The sequence below is a fragment of the Girardinichthys multiradiatus genome, chromosome 3 (assembly GCF_021462225.1).
Source record: "Girardinichthys multiradiatus isolate DD_20200921_A chromosome 3, DD_fGirMul_XY1, whole genome shotgun sequence".
NCBI classification, from domain to species: domain Eukaryota; kingdom Metazoa; phylum Chordata; class Actinopteri; order Cyprinodontiformes; family Goodeidae; genus Girardinichthys; species Girardinichthys multiradiatus.
The window spans coordinates 31,916,002-31,939,386 of NC_061796.1; the positions used below are offsets into that span (position 1 = coordinate 31,916,002).

Genomic DNA, 23,385 nt, shown 5'->3' on the forward strand with positions numbered 1-23,385 from the left:
CGTTAAGCTGAGACAGAAAAGATTTAATAATGACTGAAAATTCTTTATGCTGTTTTCTGCATTTAGACAGTTGCAGCTTATTCAGAACGCTGCTGCTAGAATCCCCACTAAGATCAAGAAAGTGGATCACTTCAGTCCAGGTCTCAAATTCTTTGCAGTGGCTTCCTGTGCAACAAAGAATAAAAGCGTTGAATGGTTTAGGGCCAGAATATATCTTTGATCTGTTCACATTTTATGAGCCATTCTGACTTCTCAGGTCTTCTGAGAGTTTGTTTACTTTCTCAAAAATTTAAAGTAAACATGTAGATTTTCTGCACCACAACAAACTCCCAAAAAACCTGAGGCCTGCCCTATCCTGCAGTTCTCCTAAGTTAAGGCTGAAAATATTTGTGTTTGCCACTGCCTTTTATTGAGTTAAATATGTTTCTATCTTGAGCCAAAGCCTGCAGCCAGCCCATGCTCGGTGCATTGTATCTGAACAATGACTCGCTGTATTCTGTTTAATGCAATTTTACCTTATTCCTTTATTTATTCCTTTCATATACCTGCACTGTTTGCAACAGATGGACTCAACTTGTTTGTCATGGTCATAAGTATCATGCTAATTTAAGGCTTTTAAAGGTGAACTTTAGCTTTCTTACAGGGTGGAGCGATGATACAACTTATATAAATGTTTCAATGGAAAAGGGTGCACGAATTTAAGTTTGTTGTGGATTTTCTCTAATGCATAGAGGGTCAAAATTATACATACAGGCTTAAATATCTACAGAGACCCTCACTAAAGGATGAAGGCCTTTTAGCCAGTTGCAGAAAAAAAATACACTTTTGTAGCCATGAGCAAGCATCTGTTATTATTCTGAATAGACATTAGACCAGTCTTCTTATCAGAAATAGTACAGTTCATTTTGTTGGTTTCCTACCACAAATCCAGCTTTGAAGCATAGTTTTGTAAATTGTTTTATAGGGGTTAGGTTGGGATTATTTCAAAAGCCAGATGTTAGCGTACTTTATCAATTTCAGTTTTGATGTGTGTTTGGTAACATTTCCCTGTTGGAGCACCTGTATGTTTCCATGTATCAACCATATGCAGCAAACCTTTCAGTCCCAGAAGAAAGAACATTTGTTAAGCTGTGGGGCTGTTTAGGTTCCAGGGGTAGTGGTGGATTGTGCAAAGTGAATAGAATAATCAAGGAGGCCTACCTACAAATTATTTAACCTAATTTCAAATCCATAGTTAGATAGCTGATACTGAGACACAATTAGGTCTTTCTACAGGACAATGATCCAGAACTCACTTTTAGTTTTGAAAGAGATAAGGGAGGCTAATATTAAGCTTCTGGAAAACCTTAATCTCAACTATAAAATCCAGTTTAATGAGAGGATATAAAGGAGTTTTAATGAACTCCACACATTTTATAAAACAGAGAGGTCAAATATCCAGAATTATGCCAGAAGCTTTTAAATGGCTACAAAAGTAAGTGGGTTCTCTGCAACTCGCTATATGACATTTATCAAAATACTAGTGGGGATGCATACATGCAGGCTCAAACAGCTTGTATATATGTTTTTGACCATGTGTGGATTGGAGCAATTCAAATGTATGCAACTACTTTTAAACAACTAGTTTTAAAACTCAATGAAGATGGTTCCAAATATGTCTTTAAAAGCCCTAAATGAGTATTATACCCATACCCATGATCAGTGTATGTAAACATCTCACCTGCATTGTATAGCTAATAACCTTCACTTATTGTCTCTTTAAATGCAGGGTCTGGAGGTTTCTTCTAAGGAGGTTGGCGTTGGTAATCTAGAGACCAGTGACTCCGGCGTTGGTTTCAACACTGCTCTCCCACTGGATACTGACACTGATGTCCCTGATCAAATCCCAGATTCTGAGGCTGTAAGCATCTCTGTTGCTCCTGAAATCAAACCGAGTCCTCCTTATGCTGCCAAGTCCAAGGCAGCTGCTCCACCAGTACCTGAAACAAAAGTAAGCCCTGTTCCTGAGCCCAAAAAAGCCCCCGATCACCCTGTGGAAGCAAATCTGGACACACCCAAACCAGTAGATACTAAACTTAGTCCAGTCCCAAGCCCAAAGTTTGGTTTGAGTCCAGCTGAAAAAATGCCTGCATCCAGTCAGAGTCCAGAACCCAAAAATGGACTGAGTCCAACTGATCCAAACCCTGCACCCAGTCCAAGTCCAGAACCCAAGACTGGTCTGAGTCCAGCTGATCCAAAACCTGCACTCAGTCCAAGTCCAGAGCCTAAGATTGCTGCTTTCACAGCCACCTCTTCAACATCTGAAATTACAAGTGCAGCAGCTCCTACCCCTGTGCCCGCCAAACCGACCCCAGCAGAACCTATCACTAATGGTACACCTGAGCAAGGACCAGATTCCAAAGCAAGCCCAGATCATGCAGAAATCATCAAAGACCCAACTCCAAAAGAGGTTTCCACTAAAACCCACGAAGTGGAGCTGAAGTCTAGCAGTGTTGTACCAGAAGGCAGCAAAGGCGGCGCCGCAGCCGAGGATTCGACTACAACCTGAGAACCACAACTGCACAAGCATGAGGAACCCCCACAGATCCCCACCTACCACCACTGCAGACAATCAAACACCCCCTATCAAAACGGTGAGGAAGCCACTGCAAGGTGGGGCAATGATGAAGATACAAAACCCACAGTGATAACGATACTTCATTTGTCTATAACCTTTGAGACTTTCTGACTGAGACACAGTTTAAATAACAAACGTGGCTTTTAATCTTTAAACATTTAAGTTTTGCAGCATCATTTTCTATTGATTTTACTGAACAACTGCCAAACTGCAAATAAAATCATTTGCAGAGTTTACAACTAAAATATTAACTCCACATGTTTTATAAAATTTAACAAAAAAAGGGATTATGGCATTTCGTCAAAGCAGTGTAGCAGAATTTCTCATCAGTCTTGAACTAACCACCAATTTCCGTTGAGAAGACTGTTCTTCTAACAATGTGTGGATAAAACTGACAAAAAACAACAGGTTTTCAGCCTCACCATCCACAGAGGAAATGTGGATGCTATTTATACCTGCTACTAAAGTGTCCACGATAACAAGATTTGCATAAATTTAATCAAATAGAAAAATCTAACACAAATAGTACTACTCACTGTCTAGTAGACTCCTAGTGGATGTTGATGGTTGAAATGTGTTCTTGCTAGCAGATCCTTGAAGTCCTGATCATCTAGTTTTGGTTGAATTTTTGTGGATTTCTAAATGACTTTGTTAAAAATCCCAGCACTATTACAGTTTACAAGAAAGGCCATGCAAACAAAACCTTCCTATTTCTGCTGTATATTGGTTTTCCAAGGCAAAAATTCAGGAACAAATCCCACACAGTTGGAACCTGATTCTTTTACTACCCAATTATTTGTTTTTTTATGCTTCTCCCCTTCTGTCTTTTTAATATTATATCAATTTTCTTTTACTTGAAGGTAATTTCTAACCAGATCTTTTGTTCAATTGTATGTTCGATTTATACTTGGATTTCTGAATTTCCTAGTATCCGATGCTCGGGAGGAGAGACTGCTGCAAAATCAATGACTCAATGTGCTTCCTCAGATGTATCAGCTTTTACTAATTGGCATTATAGGATCAACTGATTTTGACTGTTTTGTACCATAATTAAGGTTGAATGGGGCCTGTATTTAATTGGGTCTGAATGTGGCTTTATTATTGAATCCTACTGGAATGAGTAGGGTTGATTTGAACTGATTTTGGACGTATTTAGATTCAGTAAAAGTGAACACAACTTCTTTTTGGAAATTAGTGCTAAACAGTTGCTGTCATAGATGTATATAACCTGCCAATGTGTCAGATAATATGAATAGTACAAAACCTTTGTGGTTGGGTGAAGCCCTTTGCCATCAACAGAATGTGTTTGTTCTTTTTAAGTCATAATGGCAAAAGAAACTTCATAGTCAAAACCATCAACACTACAACTCACAAGGCAGGGCAATGGAAAGTACACCATTGCAGCTGTGAAGCACAGAGGTGCATCAAAGATGGTTTGGGGATGGCACAAGTAGCTTGATCAAAATTGATGGTAAAATTACGCAGCATGTTATTAAAAAATACTGGAGGATATCTTGCACTCTTTAGCCCAGCAGTTGCGCCTGGCACACAGTTGGACTTTCCAACATGACAATAATCCAAAAGACAAGGCCGAGTCAACCTGCAGCAAAAAATTTGAATGTTCTAGAATGGCCATCTTAGTCTCATAACTTTATAATCTTGGAGCCCCTGCTGGGATATTTCAAATGTGCAGTTTGTGCAAGAAAGCCCAAAACTTTACAGGAATCAAAGGGTTTTTGCCAGAAAATTTATGTTTTCAGCTTTACCTAAAGATTCAATTAAGGTTAAAGAGAGCAATGCAAGACATTATGAAGGCATTTGGACAAACTGTCCAAATGCCTTCATAATGGACAGTTTGTCCAAATGCATTATGAAGGCGTTTGTCATTATGATTAAAAAGAACAACCATGAGTTAAAGAAAGGATTTTAAATTACTATTCATATACTCTAAGAAATGATCTGCCAGGGTATGTAAACATTTGAGCATGGCCTGTTTAGATAAACAGAGTTGAATTGAGTTGCATTCAATTTCAAATGCAATGACTGTCTAACTGGGAATTCTTAGTGGACCGCCAAAGGTCCCCAAGCAACCCTGAGTTTAATATCCAAAATGACCGGCACACATATAAAACCCACTCAAAGCTGCAGGAGTAAACTGCTTATTTGCACCTCTGATGGCTTACATCTTAATAGCCCAGAGGCACACGTCCAGTCTTTGTGTGAGGATGTTTGGTGATGAATCCATAAAATGAGAAGAAATATGCTGTTTTTGGCTTGTGTTGCTAATAGTAGTTAGCACCACAACAGATAGCAAATCCCACTGGTTTCCATTTTGCAGCTAAAACAAAATCAGTTGAGACGTCATTCCCAGATACGAGTTCTGACTTATAAGACTAATTGAACTCAGCACATACTGATACGTTTTGTTAGCAGTGGCAAAAAGCATTTAACTGTCTCTGCTAATAGAATAGTCCTGACTTTTTCAAGTGAGGTTCTGGTAAAATGTTGTATGAAGTTAAAATCTTACCATCAGAAGACAGCCCGTTTTGGGGTCTTCATTTTACGTAAATCCAGATTAATTGGTCCTGGAGGCTGAAGCTAACAGCTAGTCCAAAAAGGACCAAGACAAAAGTTGACTTCTGCCTTCCAAACAACTCCAGTTTAAAAAACGTCACAGTGGTTTATATGAATGCTATTGTATGCTATTTTAAAACAACGTCTCATTTGCATTGAATAGTTTACGCAGAAACCTATGATTATTTATGTGAGAAATGAAGATTGGAGATAATGATCCACCACAGATTTTCCTACTGAGAGAGCAACCTGCTGAGTGTTTAAGGTCACATGTAACAGTAAAGTAAAAATAATACAACAGTTTATGTTAACTCTATTTTATTGATATTTACACTTTCTTACTTTTATATCGGATAGTTTATCTGAGCAGAAACACATTACATGTTCCTATTCAGTCTGTTTCACACAGGAGAACTACTGGAGGTGCACCGCCTGCAAGCTCCATTTACCGTGTGAATAATCGTCCGCTTCTTTGTAAATAACCGTCCAACAAAATGTGACGATGGCTTAAAGATTCATAACATAATGTTCACATAAACCAGTGTGGTGTTTTTGAGTTATTTTCAGGTAGCAGAAGTCTACTTTGGCTCCTCTCAGACAAACTGTTAGCTTCAGCATCCAGTATCATTTAATCTGAATTTAAACTAAACGAAGAGTTATCTACTGCAGGTAAGATATTAATTGCTTGTAGTCCTTTGAAAGAACCTCGCTTTAAAAGCCCTGAGCTGTCTCTTTAAGGCACTCAGTATGAGGTTTTTATTGGTGCTTTCACACTGTCTTTTGAGTGTGTTTGGCGGTATATTAAATGTAATCGAAATTATTTAATTCTAATGCTTGCATAGTATAAAACAGGTTTATTGTTAGGTTTTTATGTAAAGAATTGCATGTTTCTACCTTGTGTTTAACCTGGTACAGGTTTCATACCCTGAAATTAACTAAAGAATTTGGAAATATGGAAGCAGCACGAAAGAATTTAAAGTATTCAAAATAACTCACTCAGCTGACCTATCTTTGTAGCTTTTTCTGACTAGTTTTTGTTATATGAAAATAATGATGATTTCTTAAAAAAGCCATAAAACAAGATGTCAGATTTGATACTAAGACAACATATAAATTTAAATTACATATACAAATAAACCAACAGTATCTACAGTCAGACTAAAGATTTCTAATGTAAATCACTGTGTGGGCCTCTTTTCCAGCCTGGATCTGTGTGGGAACCACAATCACATGTGGCAATACTAACAATGACCTTTATATAAACACACACACACACACACACACACACACACACACACACACACATAAAAGACACAAACACACACTGTAAATACTGCATGCGTTTGCCAGTTTAACCCCTCAAGGCTGAATGTTCCTAATGTATAAAACACCTCTTGTCTCATATTAAATAAATAAAATAAACTAATTCGAATTTCTCATCTACCTTAAATCTAATATATAAATGCTTTTACAGATACTATATATACTAATCTTCACTAATGTCTTGAACTAATGTAATGACCCAGATATTAGCTCCTTTTAGCTGTTATTATTAAAGTGCAACATATCTCTTACACTGTATTAAACATGCTTAGCCTCCGTCACTTTAAGCATCCACCGCAGCATGCCAGAGATTTGTTTTGAGCTTTTTATCGTCCACAAGTCGTACGGGTGTGTGTACCCAGAGAAGTGATTTATCAATCTTGCAGTTGTTGTGTGTCTGGGACCTGTCTGTGTGCCTACGGTACGGTTTAAGACGTGTAAATGAGCAAACACGTGCTCAACCTATGCACTGGCTGTTTGTACAGAATGAAATATGTTTTATCTGTGTCTGTGTGTTGTGTGTTTGGTATCCATCTGCCTGCTTAAACTGTGCTTCAAATCAAGAGTGTGGATGTGTTCAGAACCACAAAAAGAAAAATGAAAAAACAAAACAAAACAAAGTATTGATATTTGAGCTCGTTCTGTCTTTGTTTCAGTGGCTAAGATGTTTATTGGATTGTTGGCCAGTATTGTCTTTAGTCACTTCCTGATGTCAAACAGGATGTTCACGCGAGGCAGTTTATACACACCTGAATGAACGCAGCCACGCCACTTCTTCACCTAAAATGTGCTTCTCTGAGTGACTGAGTGACAGAAGCGATGAGGAAAATGTGTCTTTATTCATGATGTATAGCATGCAGACTGCTGAGTATGCTTTGTTTAAAGTTTGAGTCTGGGAGCTTATTTAAGAATTAATAATAACAACAATTTAATTTGCTGTGGGTTGTGTGGTCACTGAGAGGTTGCTGAAACAATATTGTCAGCTTCAAATGATTGATATGTTGTAAAAAGCCTTAAAATAAATCCATATTTTATTGCAGTAGCATAATCTCACATTAAATATTTAGAAAAATCCAACCTTCCATATTAGGAAAACATATTTTTTAACAAATTCATTGGTGCCAGAGTTTTTGTTTTCCTATAAACTCCTTAAAAATAAAATTGTTTCATACTTTACTTTTTACGTAGATCAAAGTGAATAGAAGGTTTAATGGGTAATCCATGACTTCCTGTTTTCCTTTCATAATTTGACATTGCAGTCTTGACTTGTCCTCTGACAGTTCAAGCAAAAATGCCAAAGTTTAACAAGTGATGAGGACCCAAACTTATCTTCCTACCATTCACAGTGAGGAAGGAACTTCAGCAAAGAATGGCGTCTTGGGGGTCATCAAGTCTCCATAAAAACCATCACGCACAGTAAACATGCCAGGCAGCTTGTTTAGGAAGCATGCCATGAACAAAACCTTATTCTGACCAATTGTCACACACTTAAACATGGGGTGTATGCTAAACTGTACTGGGACTTTAACTGGAGCTGTAAACTATGGCCAGATTGACCTTTGTGAAAACAATGTGTGGGTTTTGTGTGAAACACAGGAGAGATATGCAACACTCAGCATCCTATTCCCACTGTTAAGTACTGTGGATGATCTGTGATGCTGTGGGCCTTTATCTCTTCCAAAAGTCTTGGCAATTTTGTTTGAGTGCATGACATCTTGAAGTCTTTGAACCATAATTTTTCTATGCCTGCTTAATTTGCGCAGGGTGCCTACCGCTTGTGGGCCTAGTACTCTCTGGGCAAGTCATGAGTCAATCACAGGACACACAGGACAAACAACGTTGCACACACACTCCCAGACTTAAGGACATTTCAGAGTGGCCAGTTTAACTAACATTCATGTCTTTGGACTGTGTGAAGGATCTGCTTGCTGCATTGCAACGGTGCTAAGTACTACACCACCACAGAGCTTCTGAAGTCTGTTAGAACCTTTCAATCTTAATTTGGTGTTCCCTGCAACTGAAAAGTAAACACCATGGAGTCGTTCAACAGCTGGAGTGTCAACAATGATACCAACCACTGAATAAATGAACCAAATTTAAAGGTTGCTTTTTCTACATAGTGTTCAGTGTGAAATCCTGCTGCAGCAGTAAAAGAGTAATTTATTTTAAGGCTTTTTACTGCAGGGGTGCCTCTAATTGTGAAGGCCGCAATATTAAAAGGGAATAAAAACTCGAAGATGGCAGAGAGAGAGTATGAAGCATGGCCAGCCATTGTTTTATACCTTACTTGCATCTGACAAAGGCTTCATGTAACTAGATCAGACTTACTACATCTTACAGGTTCCAGAAACATTCTGGGTTGCAAATCCACTTCTGATAACCCACCAAAACAGAAGCCCCCACTGTTGACATCAGAGGTTCTCCTTATACTATGTGAGTTGTGTCTGCCGTCTCTGATCACTGCTGCTGTTATGGACTGTTTGTGGTGTAACATCCCCACATGGTCTCACTGTACTTCCTTTTTGCACAACTCTTCACACAGATGTTTTGTAACAACAAATGATACTTTTTTTCTTTATTTCATGCCTAATGGAATACTAAGAATAAACAAAGGATTATGCCACCTGATGTCTTCTTGTCTTCATCTGTCACGCTTAAGGGGCAGTTTTGGTCCCCACAGCTTTTCCTTTCTATTCTCAGTTTAATAAATCATTTAGTGGCAACCATAATTATAGTCTGGGTATCACTCACCATCCTATCATTCCCTTTGCTCCTATAACCTTGCAGGGACGTGTCATAGCAACGTAGCAGACATATTTATATGCAGGCCAAAGCTCACAACATGACGCTGTTTATTCTATTTCTAAGTGCCTCATATTCAGAGAGAGACAACTTTGCATGTTAATAAAGCTCAGTCTTAATATCTTAATGATCACAGACATTTCAGTTAGATGTATAATGAGAAGTATTTTGGCTATCAATAATAATAATAATAATAATATTAATATACCAGAATCTGTTTGGTATCTAGCTAACTAACCAATGAAACAAATTTTGAATGATTTTTTTAAGATTCAGTTTGTCCATCATCAATCCAGCTGCTGAGACCAGCATCTTAAAGTGAGGGGTTAAACATTGTGATTGGTGCCGTGTTCTTTCCATCATCTGTGTCACACGGGTTGAAAAAGGGAAACAGGGGAACCATGACAGTTCCTGTGGAAAAAGTGTAAATGGGCGCCATGGTCACAGCATTATAGAAAGTCACCTCCTCCCCCTCACAGTCTAAGAACACGCCAATGCGGACAAGGTGGGTGGACACGTTGATCTTAGTGGGTTTCGGATCCGTGCAGGCGAGGATAGATCCGCCCTTGAAGGCCAACGTCCAGAGGCCGACGGAGGTTCCTGTTGCTGTCATCTCTCCTCTTGGAACATCTTCCTGCGCCACGCCCAACCTCCATGCTGTCTTGTTGCCCACCTCCACCTCCCAGTAGTATCGGCCGGTGCCAAAGCCCTGCTGGCCCAGGAGACAGTAATAATAGTGGAACCGACGTGAGTTGGCTTCGACTTCTGAAGTGTCTTTATCTTCATCGAACCAAACAGAAGTGCAGGATGGAGACAGCGATAGATTAGGGTGGGCAGTCTCGGGGTCAAACCTCACTGATGTAATATCTACAGGCAAAAACAGTTTCAGTAGAGATTTCAGTGAGATTTACTGACTTTGCATGTGTTGCTATCAAAGATGTACCTTCTAACATCTTTTAAGCTTCTTCACATTTTGTCACAGTTTTTATTTGGGATTTTATGCGACAGGCTACCACAACGTAAAGCATAATTGTGAAGTGGAAGTTAAAGCATACATTTGCAATTGTAGCATTATGTTGTGGGGTTGCTTCTCTTCAGTGGGGAACGTGGTTACAGTGAATGGGAAGATGGAGCTAAATACAGGGCACTCCTGTAATAAAATCAGCTAGAAGCTTCAAAAGACTGGAGATTGGAGCAAAGGTTCACCTTCTAGTAGTAACATACAGCAAACGCTGCAATGGAATAGTTTAAATCCAAGCATTTTCATGATTAATGGCCCCCTTTCAAAGTAAAGGCCTATATCCAATTGAGAATTTGTTGTAACACTGTTGTGAACTGATATTCATGTGTACTATTCATCTAATCCACCCTATTTTGCAAAGAAGAATGGGCAACAATGTTGGATCCCTGATGTGCAAAGCTGGTAGAGACATACCCCAAAAGACTGTGGTGATTGTAGCATAAGGTAGTGTGTTGGTCTAACACATAAAATTCCAATAAAATAGACTGAAGTACATAGATGCAATGTGAGAATATGTGAAAATGTTTACGAATGCTTTTGCAAATGAGTTTATAAACATACTTGGGTAGAGGCAGCTTTTCATGTGTTTCCATATTCTGTATTGGATGGGACCCACAAACCAACCTGAGTGGACCTCAGTGTCCACTTCTGCAGGAAGAATAAAGTGGACCTGAGATCTGGCCGTGCAAAATGAAAGGAGAAACATTAGTGTGGAGGCCACATAGGGGGGAATAAAATAGATAATAAACACATCATCACACACAGGAGGAAAGGCTTGGGTAACACAGAGGAAGAAGAAGTTATATATTTTTGAAAAAGAAACCTGCCTTTTTACAAGATCCTGGATTTCCTGCAATGAGAGACAAAGTTTAGAACACAATCATAATCAACCTGAGTCTTTAAGCCATGTTTCATCATCATATTTGCTGACGAATGCAATGACTGCCTCCTCTCCTCCCCTTTCACGTTTAAATAAGAAATTGATTTGCACTTGTAAAACTAGACAACTCAACTATTTAGCTGATCAATGTCAATAACTGATCGGGAGCCAAGAAGGTGTAGCAGAACAAAATTAATGCTGTTCTGCAGGTTTACTCTGATGCAAACATACAGCACAAGATTTTCCTGCAGCTCTAAATCTGAAGGTACAATTACAGCAAATCACAGGTATAGTGTGTCATAATGTTCAGAGACTTGTGTAGCCGCAGCACTGGTACATCAATAATAAGCCAAACGGGTAATATATGCTCTCCGTGTTTTTATATCTTCCTCACTTTGAGGAGTTTAGGACTATCCTCCTCGGCCAGCTTGCTGTTCAGCACTGTTATTGCCCTCTCCAGGTCTCTTCCTTGCGCTTCTATCTTCTTCTCTCTCTCCTTCAGCTGCTTCAGCTGTTTCTGTCTCTCCTTCCTCAGCCTTTCCAGGTCCCGATACTCCTCCTCTTCCAAGAAACGATGGAGGTTCTGAAACTCGGCTCTGATTTCTCGTTCTAGTTTGTCAAACCTGTTCTGAAAAAAAGAAAGGGGCTTACTTCATGTTTGTTGTGTAGATTGCATGAGGATTTCAGCTAAAAAAAGGTAATATGCCATGAAGGAGTTGTGAGTGAGCATATATTTATTTTTCTTTTAACAGAGCATTTTCCTCAGAGAGATTGGCCTGTTAACATGTTCTCTGACTATGTCTTCATGCCTTGCAAACACGTTCACAATGTTTTGTCTTGAACCTATTAATAGTAGACTGTCCTCTGGTGTGGTTCCTGATCATTTTAAACATGCAGTGGTGCAACCTCTTATTAAAAAACCTGGACTAGACACCACTAATTTAGCTAATTTTAGGCCAATTTCCAAGCTTTCTTTTATTTCCAAAGTCCTTGAGAAAATTGTGTACAGTCAATTACTTAGTTTTCTTGAAGAACATAATATCCTCGAGGTTTTTCAATCTGGTTTTAAAACTTTCCACAGCACTGAATCAGCTCTTTTAAAAGTGTTTAATGATATTCTTTTAGCAACTGACTCTGGTCATTGTGTCATCCTTGTGCTTTTAGACCTAACAGCTGGTTTTGACACTGTAGACCATGACATTCTGTTATCTCGTTTGGACCAGTGGGTGGGAATCAAGGGTGTTGCCTTAAATTGGTTCAGATCCTATCTGTCCAACCGAACATTCTGTGTTAGTCTTGAGGGGTCAGTGTCCTCCTCTTCTTCTCTTTTTTGTGGAGTCCCTCAAGGCTCAATTTTAGGCCCACTTCTGTTTTCTCTCTATTTGCTCCCACTTGGTTCTATTCTCAGACAGCATGGTATATCATTTCATTGTTACGCAGATGACAGCCAGATGTATGTCCCTCTTAAAAAGTCAAATTTGTTTGCGATAGACTCACTTCTTAGGTGTCTTGAGGACCTGAAGGCCTGGATGGCAATACATTTTTTGAGTTTTAATGAAACCAAGACTGTAGGTTATGGTTTTTGGAGGTACTGCGGGTCACTCCCCTATAAATCTAGGTTCCTTGACTCAGTACAATAAATTGTTAGTGAGGAATTTAGGAGTTGAAGTAAATCCTGATCTCAAATTAGACAACCATATCAGGTCAGTTGTTAAAAGGAGTTTTTATCATTTGAGGCAGATAGCCAAAATAAAATACTTTATTCCAAAAAGACATTTTGAGACAGTGATCCATGCTTTTATTACCACCCGACTGGATTACTGTAATGCACTTTATCTGGGGGTTAGTGGGTCCTCCATTGCCCAACTGCAAAGGGTCCAAAATGCTGCAGCAAGTCTTTTAACTGGCACACGTAAATATGAGCACATTTATCCCATCTTATCTTCACTCCACTGGCTGCCTGTGCCTTTTAGGATCCATTTTAAAATACTTTTATTTGTTTTTAAATCTTTGAATGGCCTTGCCCCACCTTACCTGGCTGATCTGCTGCATCCCTATAATCCCTCCCGCTCCCTTAGATCAGCTGATCAACTGCTCCTGAGGGTCCCTAAGACCAGACTTAAACTCAAGGGAGATCTTTTGCTGCAGCAGCTCCTAAGCTTTGGAACGAGCTGCCCCTCCAACTCAGACAGTCCCCCTCACTGTCGGTTTTTAAAACGCGTCTTAAAACCTACTTGTTTTCTTTGGCTTTTGACACTGTGTAAGGTGTTGTGTTTTGTTTGAATTAGCTGTGTTTTTGTTTGAAAATATGAGCTGTGTTGAATCTAGTTTCTGTACAGCACTTTGGTCTGCTGTGGTGCAAAAGTGCTTTATAAATTAAGTTGGATATGATATCCTTTGAACGTTTTATATTTTGTTTTATATTTTGTGATGTTAAAAACACCAGCTTCATTATATTTTGGGTGAATCTTATGTAACAGATCAACACAAAGAGCACATCATTTTAAATAAAACAAAATACAAATATGATATCTAACTATACATCTAGAGGCTGAAAATGTTAACCCTTCTTATTTTCAAAATAGTTCAAGGTCCACGAAGTTGTCTTGCTGAAAATTCTTAATTGGTCTGGACTTTGACTGGACCATTGTAACATAATAATATGCTCTCTAACAGCTTTTCTTCTAGGGTTGCCTTGTATTTAGCTTCATCCACCTTCTTGCCTCCCTCTCCACCCTGACTTTAGTGCTTTTGTTTTCCACCAGACAGTTTTTTTGCACTAAATTTAAGCCATTTTGGAGCTCCTTTTTCCACATGTCCTTCTGTGGCAAGGTGCAAACATGACTTTCTTTTTGCTGCTCCTACAGTAAGGCACGTTTGTGGAGTGCACAAATAATATTTGTCCTCCTGACTGACTTTCCACTTGAGCCGTGGATCTTTGTAGCTCCTCCAAAGATAATGGCCTTTTGGACAGGTATTTTACTTTTGCAATGTACTGTGTGTGTCAAAGCAACAAAATAAAGTTATTGCCTCAATGTTTTCAGACAGCTTCACTCACAAATATAATTTTTCTCAGATCAGAAGCCTATCTGTCGTTATGCTTGTATATTCTTTGCTGAGCTAAACCTTTTGTGTCTGAAAGGAGTGTATTTGTGTTGGAGAAAAAAATGAATAATGCAGCAAAGGTACCTCTATTTCTACCGAGTCTGTGTGCGTCTCTCTCTCTGCTTCTCTGCATTCGTCTACCTCAAGTTTGATTCTTTTAATAGCCTGGACAAGCTTCGCCTGTAACACTCACACAAAGACACAAACAGAAGAGACAGGTTAATAAAGAAAAGGTAAATGGAGCAGAACAGTCTCTGGTTTAAAATCCTGCAAACTGAATTTGTTTCCATCTAAAAGGTTGATCTTTAAACAAGCACAAGCAGGTTATGAAGATATATGTATCTCCAGCCTACAAAACATAAGGCTTACCTTGTTCTCACAGAGAAGGCTTTTGCTGCAGTTGTTGTTTGTGTGTTTGGTGTGGTTCTGGTACATTCCAGTTTTCTGAATAAGGAGCAGAACTGAAACAAAAGGGTCTTGGATAAGCTGAAATAAAAGTGATGGCAGGAGTTAGGAGGGTAAGGCAATGTGAAGGACATTAGTACGCATCAAGGAGACAGTTAGGCATTGGAGGGGGGTAATAGACAGAAACACCCATGCTGACACGATGAAAACAGCAGGCAAGACAAGGACATACATCCAAGCAGAAAATTCACAAGAAGAAACACACTGACAGGCTCTGGTGATCAGGAGCAACAGCCCAACTTGAGAAAATATGGATCCATTAGAGGCGAGCAGGGGGACAAAGAGGAGGGGCAGGAGGGGCAGGAGGGGAGGCAGATGACTGGAGCTGCTAGGAGGGATTGTTGGCTGATAGGGAGAGGTTGGCAGCAGCGATTTATGGCAGCAGAAACAGATGAATCTATTTCTGTCTGCCTGTGTCTTTGGAAAATAACTAGAGAGGCAGCCAGCCAGTCAGAGATTGTGTTTCATATCAGTTGTTGTGCCTGGAAGGGAGACGATCCATGTTTATTTTTGAAAGGTGGCTCTCTAATGTCTTTGAGAGAAGGTGACAAGATCCTGGGCTGCAACTATATGAACTATTACTGCACTTAGAGAGGAACATGGTTGAAAGGACACTGTTTCACCATCTTTGAGAGGGAGGAACTCAAACTAAACGTCAGGGTCATTGTTGTCTGCCCCTGTAAGAGTACTATCTGTATCCCAATAAGGCTCCAACCTGCCATTGTCCCGTCCACTTATCCTGATCTTTATCTGTCCCCCTCCTCCACCAATCCCTACACAAACACAGAGGGCCTGGCTACAAGCTATGGGTATGTGCACTGAAGCAGCATTTCTGCAAATGTTCTTCATCTATAATTCATCATTCAGGGCCCAGGCAAGTGGCTGTGGAGAGCTAAGGTTAGTCTGCAAACTTGGTGCAGTACAGCATGCGGCGGGTGGAGAGGACACCTACAGGTGAGTTCAGTAAAGCACAAAATCTTGCTGCAAGTTAGCATAAGAGGTTTTACTGAAGTACGATCAGACTGGCTTCAAATCATAGTTTGCTCAAAGCAGTAAAGCTTTTTCCACTTAATATCTTTAATCATTGAATGTGCATAAATTATTTATGGAATTGGACTATGATGTACTTTTCCACATTTTGTATTGTTACAATCACAATCTGTTGACAGCACAACTATTAGTAATGCATTCCTCAGATCTAGCCTCGTGGAAGATTGTTAGGAAGAGAACCATATAGGTCTTGCTTGCAGATTGCCACAAGCCATATAGAAGATACCCCAAACATATGGAAGAAGGTGCTCTGACCAGATGCAGTGCTATGTGCCTCACCCTAAACACACCTACAAAGGAAAGTTTTCCTCCCTGCTCTCAGCAGAGAGTAAAAGGAAGAAATATGTTTAATGCAATTTTATTACATAACAGAAATATACTTATTTTACTAAATAAAAAAGGATGATCCTGAACTCTGTGTTTATTGATTTGCATTTTTATTTCGAAATTGTATATTTGTGTTTTTATTTGGAGTGTTCATGTACTTTAGAAAGAAGAAATAGGGCAAATACATACTAAATACATAAGGTGACTGAACCTTATGTATTTAGTATAATTAAATTGAATTGTGAGTGATTCTTGCTGCTCTTATTTGTACTGGTCATAAATCAGCATCAAAACTGCAATCTGAGAGCACCACTAAGAGCAGTTCCATTTTACATCAGGATACTAACAGTAAATAATCAATACTCAGTGAAAATACATGTGCATCTTAATAAATTAGAACATTCAATGAAAATGTTATGTGTGTCAGTAATTCAGTTTAAAAAGGGAACATTTCAAGTGTTTATTTCTGTTAATTGGGATGATTATGGTTTAATAAAACCTTACAGTTCAGTTTCTATTGGAAAGCATGTACTGTACAGGACATGGATTCAGTACTTGGTCTGGGCTCCTTTTGCATTTACTACTCCACCAATGCAGCATGAAGGAGACCAGCCTGTGGTTCTGCTGAGGTGTTTAAGAAGGCTGTTTTAATTGCAGCCCTTTAGCTTTGCCTGCATTGTTTGGTATGGTGTTTCTCATCTTCTTCTATATAACACTTTATCGATTCTCTATGGGGTTTAGGGTTGGTGGGTTTGCTGGTCTTTGTACATTTGGCAGTGTGGGCAGGTAAGAAGTCCTACTGGGAATTGAAATCAGCATCTCTATGAAGCTTGTCAGCAGAAGAAAGCATTAATTGCTCTTTACTCTCCTGGTAGACAGTTACACTGTTACACTGACTCAATGAAACACAGTTGACTTACAGCAGCAGATGACACGACTCACCAAATCATCACTGATTGTGAAAACTTCATACTGAACTTCAAGCAAATTTAATTCTGTACCTCTATACTCTTCCTCCATAGACCTTGATTTCCAAATAGTAAAAAAAAACCTAATGTGGAAATTGGTAATTTAGCAACTGAGTAATTTCCCAGTTGTTTTTCCCTCAGCCCACATAAAAAGCTCCTGGTGTTATCTCTGGAGTGGATAAACACAAGGAAGAATGTTGTAGCCCACGTCCAGGATACGTCTGTTACAGCGGCTGTAGAAACTTCAGCTTCAGCTCTTTGTGAATCTCCACAAACAATGAATGCGATTTGCTTCACAATTCTCTCAAGGCACCAGTTATCCCTTTTGCTTGTGCATCTTTTCCTACCACACTTTTTCCTTCTACTTAACTTTCCATGAATGAGCTTGGATGCAGCTCTGTGACCAGCCAGCTTCTTTAGCAATGAAATTTAGTCACTTACACTTATTGTGGCGTTGTTAAAGGCTGTCAGCTCAGCCGTCTTCCCCAGAACTGTGTACCTCCAAAAATTCAAATTTTTGTATCAAAGCTTCTATTTGATTGCTCCAATGTCATATTTCAATTTTCTGATCAACTCGATTTTGGACTTTTGTTAGCTGTAAGCCATAAACATAAACGTTAAAATCAAAAAACGCTCGACGTGTTTGTGTAATTTATCTATATTATACTGCATATTTTGCACGATTGTTGAACTACAACATCCTGACCTGCGAGGGGCAGCACTGAGCTGTGAGGTGTCTACCCTGCCGGAAAAGATGTAGAGTGAGACGCATGAAAACAAGAGAATAATGTCACAGAGACCGACCCAAGCTAGAGGTAATAAATGCCATTTTAAAAGAGTAAATGCGTTTTGATATCTGTCAGAGTTGTGCTTACATTTTAATGGGTTTTTTTTAATGTGTTTTTAGTGGTTTTTGTGTCCTTCATGTTTACAAATGCAGGAAATCATAACAGCTCCGCTAACTAAGCCAACAGAGCTCTCCACACACTGCTGCAAAATAAAAACTAGTCTATTACAATATGCGAATTGTGACAAAACCGCTAACAGGTGGTAGATGTTATCGTTTTGCTTCTTTATTTTTCAGAAATGAACGGACAGACAGACGTCGAGGTCGATTACAAGCGGAAATACAAAAATCTCAAACGAAAATTAAAATTCCTCGTTTATGTGAGTTATTTGTGCTTTTTTTTTTCGGCCCAAGTGTTTCGGCCTCAGGATGGATGCCTTAATTTTTATTGCTTTTTTTTTTTTTTTACTGGTTTAAAGGAACAGGAATGTTTTCAGGAGGAGTTGAGAAGAGCACAAAGGAAACTTCTAAAGGTTTCCAGAGATAAAAGGTGAGATGTTTTCTGTTTAAAACATGTCCAGATGTTAAAAAAAATTAGATGTATTAAACTGAATCCTGGCCTGTTTTCCAGCTTTCTTCTGGACAGATTGCTCCAGTATGAGAGGGTAGATGAAGACTCCTCAGGTAGGTGTAACATCAATACTAAATCTTGTATGAAGCTGAATTTACCTCCTTACTCAGGTTTTGTTGCTCTTTTCTCTAGATTCAGATGCAACTGTTTCTTCTGAAAACAGTGAAGGGGAAGGACTGAGGGAGAGGGAAAGAGAACGAGACATAACAAAGAAGTAAGCCAACTGGAAAGTAGTCTGACGATATCTGGAGATACTCAAAGTTGATCTGAAATAATAAAAGATTTCACAACCTTTCAAAACAAGGTTCTTAAGCGTTTGTAATTTTGAATTTAAACCCGTCTCTATTCAAGATAATACAGCTTTCCAGAAATCAGAGTAAGTAAGTAATTTATTGTTGCATTATTTGTATCAAGATTATATGTTGGACAAAAAGCAGATAACTCAATCGTCTTTCTGATGTCAGGAGATCAAACAACATTTAGGAGGGGACCTTTCAGATGCTCAATAATTATAAAGTAACTAAAAGCAATTTATTACATGCATGTGCCTTTTTGTATGAAAGGAATGAGTTTCTTGTCTTATTGCGCATTCTCTAATAAGAAGTACATAAGATAAGTTGTTTCTTTATTGCTCAGGGGAAATTGAGTTGTTCCAGGAGTCCAAACAAAAGTAAATTACGGATAAAGTAATAAAATAGGACAAATAATCCTAAAAAAAACGCTGTACAATTACCATAAAATTTACAAATACTCATGAGGTAAAAGTAGGTAGTCTTTGCTTCATCTTAAATGCCTGCCTATATGGGTAAAATATAAACAGTAGTTAATTTATTGTATATAGCCGTGGTTCTCAGTCTGGGTCCTCAGGATCCACTGTCCTGCAGGCTTTAGGTGTTTCCTCACTGCCGCACACTGGACTTGTATGACCTGGTGATTAACACGCTTCTGCAGCACTTCCTGGTATGCTGAAGTAAAGCAATTAAATCAGGTGTGCTGGAGCAGAGACGGATCTAAAACATGAAGGATCAGGATTAAGAACCACTGGTATGCAGTATGTCTGCAGAGCTGGGAGATTTTCTTTTGTTTTGAACAGTTTTGATAATTATTGCGATAGTTTCAAATTAATAATACACTTTCTAACACAGCATCTGTTTCAACCCAAGTTGTTAGAACAAATTAAAATAAACATTATTAATTACCAATGAGATGATAAACTAAACACACAGCTACCTTAACCACTGTGGAACATCAGGAATTACGATTGATCACATAAAAAATGTCACTTTTTTAAAAGAAGTAATATATTGACGTACAAAACGCTTTTGTAGTTATATTTAAGAGTGCAAGTATGTTTCAGTACAAGCATAACATAATGTAAATCACGTTCACAGGACTGGTTGCAGTTTATGCCGCATCTTGTAAAATTGCGTAAATGATGTTGACTCCATGTGATGCTTGATAGGCCGGCTGTTTTTTCTGTCTTATTGAAGTTTCTTATTGGACCTTTATGATTATTATTGTCATTTTCTGTTCCTCGATAAAATATTGTAAGTGTTTTTCCCTTGGCACTAATATGTTGATGCCGAAACCAGTTAGAGTTTGGACTTTGTGGGTGTTTGTGATGTCTAGGATGGGACCGAGACTCTGGTTTTGCTGATGTCAAGGATTTTTCTAAGATAATGAAATGCCATAATTGGCCGAATACAGTGACTTAATACCATTGGTTGTCAAACTGAAATCTGTCTATGCTATAAGGATAAACAATTTAACCGTCCAGACTTTTTTGTTTTGGCTACAAACAGATTCATTTAGACCAAACAACTGAGCATTATAACTGCAGTTTCATGAACTCCTGGGAGTCCAGCTCCATAATTATGGAAGCTTACATTTATCAGTTTGACAGCTTCTGTAAATTCCTACTTTTCAGGAAAAAAAGCAGCCCTGGAGCATGCCTTTCCTCCTCCTCATCATCACCTCATCTCTCTCTGCTGTCTCGTCCCGGCGTTAACCCCCTTCAGTCGTCCAGCGCCGGATCGTACCTCAACACTGTGAGTTCTCCGTCTCCTCCTCTTAGTTAAGTAACACGGCAGCCATTGTCATCTTCTCATCTGCAAACATAATCTCTGTTTTTATTGAGCATTCTTTTTGTATCCTTTTATTCACGCCTGTATTATTATTTTCTTTCTTTTTAAAATGCCTTCACCGTCTTTGTACCGTTCATTCTCCTGTGTTTGTTCTTTTGTGTTGCGTCTGTGTATGTGTGTGTCGTAAACGCCTTATGAACGTGTGCATGTGGTCATTTGGAAAAATCGGGGTGTGCATGTGTCGGGCAGATGCCCTTCCCACCAGAGTATTTGGCCCCACCAGCTGAGCGAATGAAGAAAGAGAGAAAACCAAAGACGCCAAAAAACAAGAGAGAGGCCACAGGGAAGGTGAGAGGAGGAGGGGGGAAGGAGATGTTTAGAGAGAGCAGTGATCATTAAACAGATGTTTACTTCTTGCAAAGTATTGGTGTAATGCAGATTTTCACATTTTCTAATAGTGTCTTTTTATGCGACAACTCTCTAAATTAAAATACATGTTTTGTCTTGATTTTATTTATACATCTGTGATGTAGCCATCCATTACCACTCATCTTTTATTTAAGATGTTTTTGCCCCTCTTTGTGACACGTTTTAAAGATCGTTTTTACCCTCCTCCTCCTCAGGTTGTTGCTCCGATGGCGGCTAACTACACGTCAGCCTCCGGCGCTGCTCAGGCAGCCAGCGGCCCCTTCAGCTGGGTTCCCAAGCAAATGCTCAGCGGAGATGCGGCTGACGAGGAAGGTGAGAGCGACGGGGAAAGCGACAGGGGAGACGAGGACAGAGGGGAGGGAGACGAGGCCGAGCTCGTCATTGACATCCCCAATGAATGAGAGCGACTGGGAGTTGGGATGTATTTAAAGGCAGGAGGATGAAGAGGGGCCTGAATCTGTTCTTGAATGTTTTTGTCTTGGAAGCCAAGCTCCCTCTGGTGGTTATAGGGTCAATTGCAGTGTGCAAGTAATAAAACAGTGAAACAGCACTAGTTTCTTAATTTCAGTCTTAGTTGTATAGGGGCACCGATCATGCATTTCCTGGCCAGAACTGATTTCTGTGATTTATTTATTTTTTTCATCTAACCTGCTGAATACAATATGTTTATCTATGTAAAATCTCTTTTTCATTTTTCTCTACAACTGAATGTGACAAACATTGACCATAAAAGTAAAAATGTGCGCCAGGCTCTTTGATAGAGAATGTTGTTTTAAATGCTAGATTTATCCTCATTTAATGCACCAGAGCGTATGTCTCGAACCCTCTTATTTTATTTTCATTAGGGGTGTCCTGATCAGGATTTTCTTTGCCCCCAAAACTGATTCAAGTCATTTAAGAAGGGTGTTTAATTATAACAAGCCACAGTCCAACACTACATTACAGTTAATGCCATATATGTATCACAGTATTTTATCAGTGTTACATGGACTATATTAGTAGTGTGATTGTGTAGTTTGTCACTCACTCATCAATGCTCTGGATGATAAGGGATCTGTTTTTCCTGGCAGCGACAGGTTCCTCCATATGCATCTCCAATATAGGATTAACTGGAAAGCTACTGTGCTGTTCTCACATGGTGTCGCCAAAAACATGCATAGCATTGAAGGGCTAGTTTTGATTTTATTTAAAATGCAGTTTGGTGAAGTCATTATAGATAGTAGTTCCCTTTCATGTAGTAGAAAGATGTCGTACTGTCATGAGGTTGTTGAAATTGTAAATAAATCTGGGGTGGAAGCTAACAGCTAGCCAGACACACACCATATGTTTTAGGTGATTTAAATAGGTCTAACAGAAAATGCTTGTATCAGTGGGGATAGAACCTTGTGTTGGTGGGTATAAGCAGTCCACAATTTCACAGGAGACTCTTGTCATGTTTGTTGACGTATTTTTTTGACAGTGTCTGAGTTTGAGTCTTCTAGTCATATCAATCTTCTAGATCGGCTGATTTTGAGACCTGGAAAGCACAGGAACAGACCATTCATGATGGTGCTGCATAAGTGACAGTCTGATGCAAAATCCAGACGTTTCTGCCACAGCAGACTGACAGAAAACTGATCTGGTGAATGATACAGCTGATTGGCTCAACCAGCTTTACTCCATAGAAACACAGATGTTGTTTGGCTGAACAAAACAGCACAAACATGGTCTGTTGTGAACTTGTAGACTGTTAATAGCTCCTAACTGCGTTCTGTCCCACTCATATGAAAATGTCCAGTTTAAGCTTACCTGTAATAGCTAGCTAAAACAAGCAGCATACATTTGACTAGCTGCTAGCTGCCACCATTCCAGAAATGTATTTACATTTCCAACAAACAAGCTGAATGATAATGACATCTCTCTGCTCCATGTAAGGAAAGTATTACCATTAATAGCTTTCCTGTGATACTTGACTTGCTGGTCGTGAGACCAAGTTTTCCTCTATTATTTCAATCACTGACTGCTTAACTGGTGCATCAATACCTGTTTGGTCAATTGGATCATTTCTGCTGCTGTTTCCACCTCTTATTTTATCAGTTTATACTTATATATCTCTTAGGGATCTGTTTTTGCTTTCCATCTCAGAGTTCATTCTTTGTAACCTTAGAGTTATTAATGTGTACTTGTTACGGTTAATGTGGACTAGCTATAAGCTGATGTCTTTGAGATTGTAAAAATTACTTTTTTTAAATACACATATGCATTGTTTTTCACCTGTAAAGTTGTGTATCAAATTCGTTTCATTTTCACTAGACCTTTTATTTTTTTTACTGAAATATTCTC

At 39.0% G+C, this 23,385-nt stretch overlaps 3 protein-coding genes across 9 annotated transcripts in view; 2 read left to right on the forward strand and 1 right to left on the reverse strand.

The window, feature by feature from the left end:
* The window catches only part of si:dkeyp-77h1.4, a 35,125-nt gene extending 25,988 nt beyond the window's left edge, over positions 1 to 9,137 (forward strand). For all 6 annotated transcript variants that reach the window (XM_047360913.1, XM_047360917.1, XM_047360915.1 and 3 more), the window contains exon 11: positions 1,769 to 9,137. In XM_047360913.1, coding sequence (XP_047216869.1) covers positions 1,769 to 2,548 — 780 coding nt within the window. In that variant the 3' untranslated portion in view covers positions 2,549 to 9,137. The remainder of the gene's footprint in view (positions 1 to 1,768) is intronic.
* Positions 9,138 to 9,349: 212 nt separating this feature from the next.
* Positions 9,350 to 14,976, reverse strand: si:ch73-54f23.4 (zinc-binding protein A33). The gene is made up of 7 exons (XM_047360920.1): positions 14,960 to 14,976; positions 14,692 to 14,783; positions 14,407 to 14,502; positions 11,612 to 11,845; positions 11,165 to 11,187; positions 10,899 to 11,014; positions 9,350 to 10,183 (listed from the first exon to the last, which is right to left on the reverse strand). The coding sequence occupies exons 2-7, from the start codon at positions 14,755 to 14,757 to the stop codon at positions 9,630 to 9,632; spliced, it is 1,089 nt and encodes a 362-aa protein (XP_047216876.1). The 5' UTR covers positions 14,758 to 14,783; positions 14,960 to 14,976; the 3' UTR covers positions 9,350 to 9,629.
* Positions 14,977 to 17,847: 2,871 nt separating this feature from the next.
* ino80e (INO80 complex subunit E) lies at positions 17,848 to 23,323 on the forward strand. 2 transcript variants are annotated; one of them, XM_047361289.1, is made up of 8 exons: positions 17,848 to 17,947; positions 18,217 to 18,299; positions 18,399 to 18,469; positions 18,551 to 18,603; positions 18,683 to 18,764; positions 20,478 to 20,598; positions 20,884 to 20,982; positions 21,258 to 23,323. In XM_047361289.1, exons 1-8 carry the CDS (start codon positions 17,920 to 17,922, stop codon positions 21,462 to 21,464), a joined length of 744 nt encoding a protein of 247 aa, XP_047217245.1. In that variant the 5' UTR covers positions 17,848 to 17,919; the 3' UTR covers positions 21,465 to 23,323. The 2 variants fall into 2 exon arrangements, with proteins under 2 accessions (XP_047217245.1, XP_047217246.1); XM_047361290.1 differs by lacking the exon at positions 20,884 to 20,982.
* Positions 23,324 to 23,385: the final 62 nt, after the last annotated feature.